This window comes from Diplotaxodon limnothrissa, linkage group LG17 (assembly GCF_057381915.1).
Source record: "Diplotaxodon limnothrissa isolate DT_005_m linkage group LG17, D_limnothrissa_male_GT1.1, whole genome shotgun sequence".
NCBI classification, from domain to species: Eukaryota; Metazoa; Chordata; class Actinopteri; order Cichliformes; family Cichlidae; genus Diplotaxodon; species Diplotaxodon limnothrissa.
In genome coordinates this window covers 15,550,431-15,565,366 of record NC_140612.1, presented here as the reverse complement: position 1 = coordinate 15,565,366, position 14,936 = coordinate 15,550,431, and the positions used below count along the sequence as shown (strand labels likewise).

The 14,936-nt window shown below is 43.0% G+C and overlaps 1 protein-coding gene across 4 annotated transcripts in view; it reads left to right on the top strand.

Moving 5' to 3' along the window:
* Positions 1–13,256, top strand: part of mast2 (microtubule associated serine/threonine kinase 2) — a 143,152-nt gene extending 129,896 nt beyond the window's left edge. For 3 of the 4 annotated variants that reach the window (XM_085376302.1, XM_085376300.1, XM_085376303.1), the window contains 12 exons: positions 686–808; positions 892–1,001; positions 1,335–1,489; positions 1,943–2,091; positions 2,431–2,610; positions 2,836–3,078; positions 3,314–3,540; positions 4,936–5,058; positions 5,364–5,500; positions 6,162–6,349; positions 6,516–7,066; positions 7,718–13,256. In XM_085376302.1, the coding sequence (XP_085232428.1) occupies positions 686–808; positions 892–1,001; positions 1,335–1,489; positions 1,943–2,091; positions 2,431–2,610; positions 2,836–3,078; positions 3,314–3,540; positions 4,936–5,058; positions 5,364–5,500; positions 6,162–6,349; positions 6,516–7,066; positions 7,718–9,259 (3,728 nt within the window). In that variant the 3' untranslated portion in view covers positions 9,260–13,256. The remainder of the gene's footprint in view (positions 1–685; positions 809–891; positions 1,002–1,334; positions 1,490–1,942; positions 2,092–2,430; positions 2,611–2,835; positions 3,079–3,313; positions 3,541–4,935; positions 5,059–5,363; positions 5,501–6,161; positions 6,350–6,515; positions 7,067–7,717) is intronic. The other variant, XM_085376301.1, reaches the window with a different exon arrangement.
* The last annotated feature ends 1,680 nt before the right edge of the window (positions 13,257–14,936 follow it).

Below are 14,936 nucleotides of genomic sequence, written 5' to 3'. Positions count from 1 at the left end.
GCTGGCAACACTGTTGGGGATTTATTCAAAATTGAATGGCACAGTGAACCAGCATGGCTACCACAGCATCCTGCAGCAACATCCCATTTCTGTTTAGTTGGACCATCATTTATGTTTTAACAGGACAATGACCCCAAACACACCTCCAGGCTGTGTTAGGGCTATTTACCAAGAAGTAGAGTGATGGAGTGCTGCGCCAGATGGCCCGGTCTCCTCAGTCACCTGACCTAAGCCCAATTGAGATGGTTTAGGATGAGATGGACTGCAGAGTGAAGGCCAAAGGGCCAACAAGTGCTCAGCATCTCTGTGAACTCCTTCAAGACTGTTGGAAAACCATTTCAGGTGACTTCCTCATGAAGCTCATCGAGAGAACGCCAAGTGTGCAAAGCAGTAATCAAAGCAAAGGGAGAAGACGTGTCCAAACTTCTGACTGGTAGTATATAGTGAAAAACTTATTTTGGAATGTAATTCTCTTTCTTCCCATGTTTCAGAGGCCTTTTTGTGTTCCGCATCACTGTCTTTGGCTTTTTTGTAGATGTTCAGTTAGACCCTGTCAGCATGCGTTCTGCTAACTTGTAGGTTGTTCTTTGATGCTTGTGTTCCCCACTCCACCTCCACCCCATCACCTACCCACCATATATATCTCAATCCTTTCTATCTTCTCTTTAATTTTTCAACTCCACAGGAAGTGCCTTTGAGGTGAAGCAGCACCAATTCTTCACAGATCTGGACTGGAACAGCCTGCTAAGACAGAAAGCCGAGTTCATCCCCCAACTGGAGTCAGAGGATGACACCAGTTACTTTGACAGTATGTCTGCCAGTGCCTTACAGAGATTGTTCACTGTTTGAAAGTCATGTAGTCTCGTCACAACCAACATGTGTCTGTCTCAGCTCGTTCTGATCGCTACCACCACGTGGATTCAGAGGAGGAGGACGATACCAATGATGAAGAACACGTGGAGATACGACAATTCTCCTCCTGTTCGCCTCGCTTCAGCAAGGTACACATTGACTCATCCATGTCTTGTACTTTTAAATCAGCTGGATCTTTATTTGGAAGGTTATGCTCAGTAAATAAGCCAAAACCCTCAAATGACAGATATCAGTGAAATAAATGACCTTTTGATAATTTAATATTAGATACTAACATATTTTTGATTGTTTTAGTGTGTTTGAACTGATACACTTGGAGGATATTCTTAATGCCAGGGCAGCTTACCATTTGATCCTGAGGACCATCAAAGATTTTGGCATTGCATATATATTCAGAGTCAGAAAGGATTAAGAGTCTCTGCTCTAAAGATGATGTCTGATGCAGAGAAATGTTTTTATAGGTGTACAGCAGCATGGAACGTTTGTCTCTGCATGAGGAAAAGAGGACACCTCCTCCCACCAAACGCAGCCTCAGTGAGGAGGGAGGAGATCGCATCGACAGCCTGAGTGGACTCAAGTCCAGAGATCGATCTTGGATGGTGGGATCTCCGGAGATGTGAGTTCATTTACAAAAAAGACAACAGATATTTCCGAGCAGACATGTCTGTGCAAATCCACATTGGGTATTTGTGGGTGAGCTGTGGGGTTGTGTGGTCTTGTTGACAAAAACCCGCGTGGGCCCCGGGCCTGCTCATGGTCCATAGCAGTTTTGCCCTTTTGTGGCTCCAGTAGGGAAACCCACACATAAACAATGGGCATACTGTGGGTATGTCCCACTGTCGTCCAGTTGGGCTCCACATTTCATGCCAGTTCTTGCGGCCACAGTAGGCTGTGGGCCATATGTATTTACCCAAATTTCCCCTGCATGCCCCAAGTGAGCATGTTTTCTGGTTTATGTACTTTTTGCTTTATTTCTAGTTAAAAATTATGATGATGATGATGATGATGTTTTCAGCTTTATTTAGTAGCTGTTCATGTGTTTGTTCTGTCCTGTCCTTCACCTTTACAGCCTGCGGAAGCGTTTGTCAGTCTCTGAGTCTTCCCACACAGAGAGTGATTCAAGCCCACCCCTGACAGTCAGGAGACGCTGCTGCTCTGCTATCATTGAGATGCCGCGCTTTGCTATCTCTTCAGAGGAGGAAGGAGGCCAAGGGCAAGGTAAAGAAAGGCTAGCTCTGATAAACTGAAATAACCAAATTTCAGGGCAAAACTGTCCTTCAGCACAGTCTACAAACAACTGCCTACAAGTTGTTGCTGAAGTTTTTAATTTTTACCAGTTCCTGCATTTACCTGCCACAAAATCCCCCAGTTTCTTCTGATAAATATGCTGTATCTGTCATGCTCTTTCATGTGCATGTCCAGTACACATAGCACAGCGAGTAGCTTAGCCCAAAAGAAGTTATTCATAAATGTTTTATTTATTTATTTTTAAAAAAAGATGTAATAAGATATAATAAGTTGTAACTTATTTGTGCCTCTAATTTGCTGATTTCTAAGGTGCACTTGGAAGTCGAAAGAGTCCCAGCCTGCTTGGCCCAAATGCAGTCAGGGGCCTGCGATGTGATGAGCTGCCCCTCGCCATCCCAGAGCTTCCCGTGGAAAGAGAGCTGAAGCTCGACGAGTCTCCCACCACACCAAGCTCCACCTCCAGCCAACTGAGCAAAGCCACACTCACTCGTCAGTGTAGTTTAAACACCTTATATACTAAGATAAAAATGTTAATGCTAATAGTACTAATGTGGTTTGTTGTTTTTAGGGGGATTAAATGGGTCACATGAAAAAGTTACAAATGTGAAGATGAATATGAACGAAAAAGATTGTTTCCACATCTTTTAAAGCTTTCAGGTCTGACCTAATTTGCTACTTTTGGTGTTATTCCTCAATTTTCCTATGTGAATACAGCAGGCAGTTCAGGCGATGCGTGCGAACGTGCCAACAGCAGTAACGGTGGTGCCAGCGGAGGTGCCAAAGCTGCAGCAGACAGCGACTCTCCCTCCATTCCAAAGGCCATCAGTGACCTGGCAGCTCGTAGGGCTCGCCATCGCATGCTGTCTGGAGATGCAGACAGACACGCAACGACCAGGCCGCTCAACAAGGTCATCAAGTCGGCCTCGGCTACAACGCTGTCGCTGATGATTCCTGCAGGTGCTTTCAAACATTCAAAAAATTAGGTTCTTAAAACCAAAAAGACAACATGAACAGCATTAACTTGGTCATAGTATTTTGAATTATTGTGGACAGCTGCTGTCCTTTGCACTAGAGTAGAATGAATCTGCAACCATGCTACATGAAATCAGGTATAATCTGTCATGTTTTGTTCTTTGTGTGGTTTTTGTGTTTTGTTTTGGGTTTTTTATTTTGTTTTTTTGTTTTTTGAAAGACCATCATGGCGCCTCGCCATTGGCCAGCCCGATGTCTCCCCACTCACTGTCATCCAATCCATCATCACGAGACTCTTCACCAAGCCGGGACCTGTCTCCAGCTGTGACTAATGTCAAACCTGCCATCATCATCCACAGAGCTGGAAAGAAGTATGGCTTTACTCTGAGAGCCATCCGAGTGTACATGGGTGACTCTGACATCTACACTGTACATCACATGGTCTGGGTGAGTGTCGCACCAGATTTAGTAATGATACTGATGATAAGTACCATATGTTTAAAAGAAAAACCAAACTGGTGACAGCAGATAGCTGCCCCTGACTGATTCTGGTCTTCCCTAAGGCTTCTTCCTGTTAAAAGGGAGTTGTTTTCTCCCTGCTGTCACCAGGTTTTTGCTCATTAACTTTTTGTCTGATTGCTGGGCTTTATTTTCAAATACTGCAGGGTCTTGACCTATACCATAAAGTGTGTTAAGACGACTGTTGTTGTAAATTTGTGATATATATTGAGTTAAAAACAGTGGACTATAGGACAAAAGGATAAAGCTAAAGCTACACCGGGTGTATAAAATGTCAGTTAAATACAGAATGTAATGATTTGTAAGACATTGCTTTTAAGGATATGAAGGAAAGTAAACTTGATAAAATACATCAAGTAAAACAAACACATCAGCAGATGAATGGCTACTCATTTTTGAAACTGCCAGCAGGACATTTAAAAATAGTTGTGGCAGGGACACATTTAGGCTTGTTTGGTAATTCTCTCTTTAAGTGAAATTCTGTAAGTGTTTGGAAACTGAGAAGAGCAAATGAAGTTGTTCTGAAAGCTAAATGTTTTCCATTTTCTTACTTGATAGAACATTTCAGGTGTTCAACATTTAGTGCCCCCCTTTATTGTGTTTGTCTTTATAAATGTTTGTAGTCGACAGGTCCGGGCTGCAGGCAGGCCAGTTTTGCATCTGCAGCTTTATTACAATATAGTCATAAAGTCATGTTTGTGTTGATGAAATAAACAAGGTCTTCCTTGAAAGGTAAAATGCATTGCTTCAAAATCTGTATACATTGCGGCGGCCTTCACAGATGTGAGAAACTACCCATCCTATGTGCACTAATGTACCCCAACTGGCTTTCAGCTGCTTGCAGATAACAAGCTTGGTCTGTCTCTGCTACAGGACAGACCAAGTTTTCATTGATGAGAGCTCAGGATAGTTTTGAACTTTTCCTCTTAAATTGGCGTGGGCTCAGAGAAGGTAGCTCCTTTTCTGGATCGTATTTGTTTGTTGTGTGCATAGCAGAGTTTTAACTAACGTTTGTGGATGCAGCTGCTATTTTCACCGAGATATCTGAAAACACAATTTGTATCAGATTTAACAATAAAAAATATTTTTTTTGTTTTAAGCTGTTAAACTATTTGGCCAAACTGTCTTTCATGTGTGGTAGCTCTTTCCCCATTATCACTTTGTTTTAACAGATGTCTGTGAAAGGACTCTGTAATAGTATCACTGTGTTTGCAGGTTTCTTGTTGTTTGACAGAAGGTGGCAGTAATAGTACTTTTTTCGTTCACTTTCTCCCTCCTCTTTTTTTTCCCCTTACACTCGTCTAACTCTCTGCTCACTGCCAGCATGTGGAGGAAGGGGGACCGGCCCACGAGGCAGGGCTCAGAGAGGGTGACCTGATCACCCATGTTAATGGGGAGCCGGTCCATGGCCTGGTTCACACAGAGGTAGTGGAGCTTATTCTAAAGGTACGGGATCACAACCTTTTGTACTCACTAAAGTAACTTTTTCAGCGGACAGCAAAAACATCAGTCTTCTCCTTCTGTTTGTGTTCTTTCTGTTTAAATCGATTCTTTGCAAAATAAAGATATGATTCAAGCTGATAAAAATTCTGTGACCTTGCATGTGGTAACAGAATTTTACACCTTGCATGTGTATGAGTTGAGAAGTCAGACCTTTCGACTTCTCAGCTCATACACACAACTTTAAATGTTTTGTAAAGATATCTTTTTCTGAAAGTAAGAAATGTTTCTATTGCTTGGTCGTCACTCAGAGTGGTGCCAAAGTGTCCATCTCTGCAACCCCGTTTGAGAACACGTCCATCAAAGTCGGCCCTGCTCGAAAGACTACCCACAAATCCAAGATGGCAAGACGAAATAAGAAAACCAAGAACAAGGAGGGACAGGACAGGTGGGAAATATACACACACAAGTCGAGCAATAACAAGCGTGCTTGTGCAAAGAATTCTTGAACAATCTTAGGAGTTTGTTGGACAGTTGGACTTGTTTCAGTTTGTTGAAAACATTTCACCTCTGATCCAAGAGGATCAGAGGTGATCTTTGGTTTAAAAACAGTCCCAGAACAGGGATGTTGCGACAATGACAGTGGGACTCTTCACCTTTTGCCCTTTGATCAGTGGTTGTTGATCAATGGTCGTGACAATTTGCATATTAATGATCAATGAACTGACCTCACAGCCCATTGTTCGTCAGTGGTGCTAGTTTCAGTCATTGTGCAAATGTACTGTTTATAAGATTGGGGAAACCTGCAGTCTGCTGAGACTGAAGAAGTCACTTGGATGAGTGACAAAATGTTTCTCCCACTGAAAACACTACGTCCAGATGAGCAGAATCCACCTTTTGGAATTTACTTACCAGGATGATCCAGCATGGATCAATGCTTCTTACCTTTTGCTTTTTTATAACTAAAAATCAGGTTGGATGAGAGTTTAAATGTCTTCAAACATAAAGAAGTCCACTTACCTCCTCTTTAAGCTCCTAAGACCATGACTTTTATGACTGAGAACCTACACAGACAGTTCTTGATCAATTAATTGTTTCACCTCCCACAGTAAGAAGAGGACATCTCTTTTCCGGAAAATCACCAAACAGGCATCTCTCCTCCACACTAGCCGCAGTCTGTCCTCTTTAAACCGCTCACTGTCATCAGGGGAAAGTGGCCCCGGCTCACCAACACACAATCTGTCACCTCGGAGCCCAACACAGGGCTACAGGTCCACGCCAGACTCCACGCATTCAGGTGAGACACACATTTGGATAGTTTTTTGTTTTTTGTTTTTAAATCTGTGTGTGTATGTCTGTTTTTTGTTTTGTTTTTTTACATGTGCAAAACACACATTCAAAATAAAACGAATCATATTTGGTATATCTCCGCTACATTATTGTTCTTCCTTTATACCCCACAGTGGGTGGGAACTCTTCCCAGAGCAGTTCACCCAGCTCGAGCGTCCCAAACTCTCCAGCAAGCTCCGGCCACATTCGACCCAGCTCCTTACATGGACTTGCACCAAAGCTCCAGCGCCAGTACCGCTCCCCTCGGCGCAAGTCAGCTGGCAACATTCCCCTCTCCCCTCTGGCCCGTACACCTTCTCCCACCCCTCAGAGCAGCTCTCCTCAGCGCTCTCCTTCACCACTCTCCAGCCACACTCTTGGCCAGTCTGCCATGGGTCAGTCATTCCCTGTGAAGCTCCACTCCTCTCCTCCTCTGGTGAGGCAGATATCCAGACCCAAGAGTGCAGAGCCTCCACGTTCTCCGCTCCTCAAGAGGGTGCAGTCAGCTGAGAAACTAGCAGCCTCTCTCACTAACTCTCCTTCATCTTCGGGCATGGCAGCAGCAGCAGAAAAGAAGCTGGCAGTTGGAGCAGCTGTGGGGAGCCGTAAACACAGCCTGGACATCTCGCATTCTGAGTTTAAGAAGGAGATTCTGCAGAGGGAGCCGAGCTTACAGAGCCTCCAGGTAGATACTGCCTTCACACAAAGTTGGGTCTAACACATAATCAACAAAATAATCATAATAATGAGAGTTTGTTTAGGACATGCAAGTATTATGGTTCTTACATTTGGAAATACATCTGTTGTGGGGGAGATAAAAAGTTTTTATTTTGATATAACAAATAGGCAATGAGATCCAAAATGTAAAGAAGAAGTCTTCGTGTGTGTGTGTGTGTGTGTGTGTGTGTGTGTGTGTGTGTAGGACTTATTGTTCCCAAATGGTAACTAAGTTAAAGCTAAAATAAAATGTGTGTAAACTGGTGATGAAATGTTGTAGCTCTACTGAGCTTTGCTTCTTCTGTGGGGTTTCAGATGACTTTTTTTTCTTCGACACAAGCAGAGAAAGTTTTATTGCAGAGTTTGTATTATATACCAGCACAGTCAAGCCCGTAACCTAGTTTAGCTTTCCCCAAAACACATTATTGTTGAACACAGCACATTGCAGAAATCGATTAAATTCTAACAGTGGAATCCACAACACTGTCAGTTTTTAGCTTCCCAGACAGCAGATCTCAGGATAGGTAACGGTTCTCTTCACTGTGCAAAGAGTGGGATTTTCAGAATGGTGAGTGCTTTAACAAGGATATTCTGTGTCTGTTTGCTTATTGACCACTAGGAGTCATCCAGCGAGGGTCTGCTGTCTTCAGCAGGACGCGGCGTGGAGAAAGGCAGTCTGCACAAACACTCTTCTTCATCCAGGAAGTTAGGGCGGCAGGAAGGAGATGGCACACTCGGTGTGGTGTCTGGCTCGCTGGGTCTGTCAGCAGGGAAGAGCAAGCTGAAGGACAAACTGTCAGCCATCAGGCAAGACAGAGCTGAGCGAAGAGAGTCTCTGCAGAAGCAAGATGCCATCCATGAGGTGGATTCATCTGAGGATGAGACAGACGAAGGCTCAGAGGACAGCCAGGATGGACGCAGGGGGAATATGTCCACTCCACCTCCTCTTCTGAGACCCACCACTGTGAGAACAGGTCCTGGAGGCACGCTGCCATCCCTTTGCCTCTCCCCCTGCACTCCTCATGCTACATTCAGTCATACAGGGCCCTCTCAGGTAGGCAGACCCAGCCACTCGCACACTTTACCACCTGTTGCAGAGACTAAGCCCAGTCAGACTCCCTGCTCTCAAGGGTCAACAGATGGAAGCTTGGCCTCGTCCACAGAGGACGATGCAAGACGAGAGAGAAAGGTTCTAGAGCCCAGCAGTACAACAAATACCATTCAGGGTCCCCTTCCTTTTTCCACACCAGGCAGTGCATTCATCTCAGTTAGCAAGGACACTTTTATTAAGCCAGCTCCTCCAAAAGACTCAAAGACTGTCATGGGAAAGACTGTACCATCAGAACCCAGAGCAGATGGCCAAATGATCGACAGATCCACAATCACCACTCCCTGTACAGAGAGCTCCACAGGTACTCCAAAGACCACAGACTCCAAGACCACCACAAGTACTGCAGAGTGCCAAACCACTGACACCCGCGATACTGCTCGCACTTCTTGCTCATCTCCAGGCATCCCTAAGGAGAAGAAGGAGGCTGACAATCGGAGACTGTGTGCAGCTGCTGCTGCTGCAAGTCTCTGCACCTCACCTTCATCCTCTTCCAGCTCTAATTCAAGTTCAGGATCCCCAGTTCCCCCTTCTGAAAGTGGGGTTGACAAAGTTGTGTCCCAGCTCGCAACAGTAGCTAAAAGTGTTCTGGGTCCAGTCAAATTCAACACCAAGGAGCAGAAACCATCCGGAGGTGGCGCCTCAGAAGTCCCACCTGCTGACCCTGTCCCTTTCCCCTCCAAACAGGTCCCGACCCTTCAGTCACCTCAACTCTCCCCAAACAGGCAGAAAACTCAATGCGTTGCTTCACCAACCACCACCAACCACATGAGACCAGCCAAATTGACCACCCCAGCTTCTCACCCTCGATCCTGCACAGATGTTCCAGAAAGGCATGCATCAGAGTCTGCAGGCAGAGACAACACTGCCACCTCTGCATTTGCACAGAGGTTCGGTACAACAGCAGCAGCAGCAGCAGCTCAGTCCACTCTTAGCACAGCCCCACCCACTTCTGCAGCAACTGAGCCTCAGCGCAAGAGGTCAGACCCCCAGACGACGACAGCTACCACTGCTGCCTCGCAACAAGACAAAGCAACCAGCAAGAAGACGTAGCAGCAAACCTACCACAGTACCAGAATAAAACATAAAGATCACAGGGCTCAGTGTTGGCTCCAAGTTTTAAAACTTTGAAAAACTGCATGTTCGGGGAAAAAACACATTTACAACATCACACTAATCAGAAAGCAAAGTAAACGCACAGCAGGAGAGCTGAGAAGCAGAGCCAGATGTGATAGTCCCAGCTTTAATCCAGCTGTTCTGTGCTCTTTATGATTATCTTATGTTCATGTGAGTTCTTGCTTGACAGAATATGATGAGGAGTTTGGGGGTCTTTGCTTTTCTGCAAACATATAAGGGGCTAGAAACACAGTACTGCTCAGCAGTCCAAGGAGACACTACTTTAAAAAGTACACACACACACACGCGCACAGCTTTTCCACTCCTCTTGTGCTGCCTCATTATCTCACCTTGATGTCGAGCAGAGCCTCCACACATGTTCCTCGAAGAGATCAGGACGTGCCTTACTTAACGCACTCCTCTTTCTCCCTCTTTTCTATTCCTATTCACATCCCTCCTTTCTGAGCATCCACTTATGATTGACAGAAAGTTGTATCTGAGCAATAAAGTGCAACATTATATTTAGTAAACTGTTTAAATGCATTATAGAATTGTTAGTAAGAGTCAAGCATCGTCATTGTACATGCAGCACCCAGCGAAATAGGCCAAATTCTGCTCTCACTGTGCTCCCTGTTGATCCAACACTGTCGGTCTTCAGGACCCTCTGGGTCTGCTTCACCCTTTGCAGCCGACTGAACGTCTCTGAAACTTTTATTCTGTTATTGCACAGCAAACTGTGCACCTGCTGGACATTTTGCAGAGTTCATCGTTTTCCTGGATTATCCTCTGTTCCCAGTGTTTTTAATAGTTTTATTTCTATCATGCGCGGCTAAGTTTTTTAGTTTGTTTTTGTTGTTTTTTTAACTTTAAAACTGCTTAAAATAAGAGCATCTAATAAATAAAATGAAAACTTGCAGTGGTTTTTGCTGACTTTCTGACACGGCTGTTGTACAGCAGCGTTGGCTCGCACTGAGTGAAGTATCGGAGGAACAGGACAGGAATGCGGCCAAGTCAGTGTCTCTTCAGTGTTTGAACTAATCATTTTCACATAGTCTAAGCCCTGAAATGTCCTGATTTCCAGCAGATGGAAACTAGCACATTTAGGGTGAAGTACAGGATTTGTACAAATACTGAAATATTGTCTCTCCCCTCTTGTTTTACCAGATATATTCATCCATACATTGTGTCAGTTTTAGATGATTACCTTTTCAATACATGTATTCTTTACAAGGATTGTGCCGTACTCATAATTTGTTGCAGGTTTTCCGATGTCCTTTAACTGTCTTGACCCCATAATCAGTGTTTGAGTATTTTATATGATGTGGGATCAGGTTTTAGGAATGGGGAAACCCTGGACACTGCTATTTATAGATGTCAGCGGCTGTCCCATTAGGCCCTTGCTCTTTCAAAATGGACAGTGGATCTCACCCATTGTGGTATAACTGTGATCCTCCAGCTCCATTTTTATTTTTCTGTTCTGTGCAAAGAAACAGGGAGACAGATTTAGTGAGTGGTCCTGGTGGTGAGATAGGATTGTAGATTGCCGCTGTACGGCACTGCAGATGCAAAGGATTTGATCACGTGCCTGACTTTTATTGACTCAGTCGTCTACAAAAACCTAATTTAGTTATACCAGAATTCAATTAAAGCAGAAACGCTCAGATGCACCATTTAAAACAAAAGAATTCCAGTGGATGTAAAGTAACATGACCAGTTTTCACCTGAAACCCTGCTCTGCTGGGTCTCCATTCAGTTATTTTTGGCCCCCGTCTGCCTCTGAAGGCTGCACTGCTTTTATTTGGTATCAGGACCAACTCGCTGTGTTCATCCTGTAAAGTTTTCTTTCTGTATGACACGAGTAGGAATCTGTGCATGATCGTCTGTGTAGAATATTTCAAAGTATGTTGTGTTTTATACACTGTTTGCGTGGGTGTGTGTCCAGAATTCCCTGCAGCCTACCCGTGTATGTGTGCTGGGCTGTCGACATGTCTGTGTCAGTCATGAGGCTCTGCACGAAGCGTTGATCTCGCATGATTGGGAAGAAAGGCAAACTGTCACTGAAAGGAGAGCCGGTCTGGATGTTTGACCACTGATTCCGAGAGCTACTACTGTTTTTGCAGGTGAAAGCAAAAACTGCACTTAGCTTGTTTAATTCAGTGATTTCAGTGTTTTTTGTTTTTGATTTACACTTTAATGACGAACTGATTTGATCCTTAGTAATTTTAGTTTGATCTTTCAAAGTGAGCTCAAAGCACACAAAGCCCAACCCACAGGATGGCCTCTTCTCGTGTGTTTAAAGTGTTTTGTGTCTGGTGTGGAGCTTGTTTCACTGCAGGGGGAGCAGCAGAGTTCATTCGTTTCAGTTTGCATATTAAGGACACTGTAAAAGTGACTTTGACAGTGACTGTGGTAATCTGTATTATGTTTACATGTTGATTATGTTTGTTTGTGTATATGTGTTGGGGGGTGGGAGTGTCAATGGAACTTCTAACAGGCTAGGATGATTATCAGCAAGGTGAGCATAATGTGATAGGTTCATATTGTGTCATGTGACGAAGAGTTTGCAAATGATGGCGATTCAGCACATTTCTCTGCTGTCTGTGGGTTTGTCTGTGGAACGCATCAGTGGCACGGAGCCGTTCCCCTCTGAGGATCAGAGCGCTCTGGCCGATCTGACGAGAGTCGGGGAGTTAATAACTTTTTGTACATCATCAAACTTGAACAGTTTAGTGTCAATGAGATTATCCGACCATACTGGATGTTGTTTATACACACAGTCCAAACCTTTTGGTTCTTTCTGTTGCATTATCAAGATAATGGTGTTGGGAGAGAGAATAGCCTGGAGCAGAAATCATTCTGTGGGCAGATTTTTAACCACTGATTAATTTTTAGAGCAAGTGAGCACGTGATTGTAAGCATGTGTAAAGATTTGAGCCCAAAAACTGTTCTGTCTGTGGACTGAAGCAAGAAACGAGTAGTTGGATTTATTTTAACTGTGTTCTCAGTTTTGGATTTTTCTGTTTACAGAAAAACTGGAACTAGAGTAGAGTCCGTTTCAACAGCATGTTTTCATGTATCCTTATTAAAAATCTACGTTATATATCAACTAACAAATGGTGACCAATATCAGTCAAATGTGAGTACTGCCGCCTCACAAATCTGCAAAAACGGTCTTTGGCAAAGACTGTATTCCAATTCCAATTAACAAACTTACGTGGATTTGACCTCATGGGTCATCTGAAAGCTAGCATTCACCAATAGGCATCAAAGTGAGGTTGGTGCTGGCAAGGAGCAAGCTCATTTTGCTATGATTGCAAACACAAATGTTGTAGTTTCATCATTTGTAAACCCCCACAGATGATAACTGTGTTGAGATTCCAGACCACAAAATATAAGTGTGCTCTACAACTTCTGTTCTCATGCGGCACTTTTGTTCTCGATTGACCTCCACAGATCGAACTGAGTATACTGACCTGCTTATGGTGTCCCACGCTTCGTCCCAAGTCCTGGGATCGATTAACAAATGGAATTATGATTTAGTCACTGAAGAGCTTCCCTACGCTTCTGACTCACAAGCATCACAAGGATCGACGAGCTTTTACTGTGAGGCATATAGATGATTTAAACATGTGACTGTGGGTATGATGAGGTACGAGGAGAAGCGTTATTATTACCACTGAACCACCACTTCATGAGATTCAGTGCTGTTTCAACGTACATCCGTTAAACTGATATTAAGGGATTGTGTTGGCTCTGTAAAGCAAGAAAAATACTTTTATTGCCTCGAGTCTTGTAGACAAGAGCAGTATCTCCACGCTTTGTGTTGTCTTGTAGGAGTGATGAAGATGAGAAAGAAGATTTAGCTGTGTATTGTAAAAGCTTCAGAAAAGGTTTAAGAGGGAGAGATGGGGGGAAAAAACATTGCTAGAATAAAAACCAGTGCAATATCTTTTTATTTTTTATTGTGGTAAAAGCATGTTGTTGTCAATGTTACCTTGCAACAGTAATAAAGTTTTTTTTCATACTCTACGCTTGCGTTGTGCACTGATTGATTGTGTTTTTACAATTTGCTCTCTTTTATGTGGTGCATCACGCTTTTTACATTAAGGCAGATTTTTAGGGAGAGTTCTTCCACTGAACACATAAAGTCACATCCAATAAATGACAACTGACCCCAGGTTTAAACAATGCCTCAAGCTGCTGACAACAGCTACACTGCAAAAAGGTCTCTTAAGTTATTTTGTGGCTGAGTCCTCGGAAGAAAATTCCTTTTTTGTGTTTGTTAAATGAAATCATTTAACTTGTTTCTAACAAATTTCACTAAATTGCTGATTACTTTTAGAAACAAAAGGGAAAAAAATAGGTGGGTAATGTCATTGATCTTGAACTTGTATAACATTCAAACCACTGACAGGTGAAGTGAATGAGATTGATTGTCTGGTGCCAAGAGATGGAATTCATTAGACAGCAAGTGAAGAGTCAGTTCTTGAAGTTTGGAAGTAATGGGCAGTAAGTAATGAAGGGCCTGACTTTACTGTGATGACCTGGACAACAGAAACCTGAGGCTTCAAAATGTTAACAAGCCAACTGATGATGTCATGGCCACTTCATCCTTCTGTTATAGTCTGTCTGTGATGCAGTCAAAACAAGCAAAATTAATTCTATTTTGAAAAGAAAATACTTTTTTTACTTTCCTAAGTTTTTAAAGCTTTTGCTACTGATAAAACTCCCGTGACCATTTTTTAAAAAATGTCAACAGTTAATTATTTACCAAATTAATTAATTAAATAAGGGGAAGGTGTTTTTTTTTTTTAAATTTGTCGACTATAAAAGTTTCTGGTTTTTGAAGCTTTTTTTAAACAGTTTAAAACAAATTAATAAAAAGATTGTAATTTCTGTTAATTAGCGAAACCTTTCATGTCTATAATTATAGGCAAGTCTACAATGACCTACTTGTGCTTAGTAGTTGTAGTTTAACATATTTATTTCTTAGAATCTTAACCCAAAGAGTCGTGCTGACTCTCAGATTTCTTTCAGCAACCTTTGTCTATCAAATTCTGCACACAGACAGAATTGGGAATTTTACTGGTCAATAGTCTGGCCCACTTACGATTAAAGGGACTCAATGTAATCCATCAAGGTTATGTTGAAATTGTGGTGAGTGTAGTTATAGTGTTTTAATCTTTTACATACTAAATTAGCAGGTATGTGTTTCTCTGCATCCCATTTATGGAGTCTTTGTTCACCAAGCTAGCAAATAATTTACACTCTGCCTTTTATCCTTTGTTGGTCACTTCTGGCTCCAAAAAATAGCCACATGGTGGCAGGCCCAACATTAACCGTGGAGATTCACAATACAAAATGTACAAATGTGTGGCATGTCTGCTGTATTGGTCTTTAATTTAAAGTCTATGTCCAGGGGTGCTCATAAGTGGTCCGCAGGTGCGCATTCGCTGTCAAAATAAAAGACGCGCACCAGATAAGAAGTTGCAACGCGCGTTTGCGTACATATAAAAGGCACTGTTTTTGTCCGCTAGAGTGGGATTTTCACGGCATATTCTGCACCACATCTCTGTGCGTTCATTATTCGTTTGAAGCCAGCTCACCTCGGCAA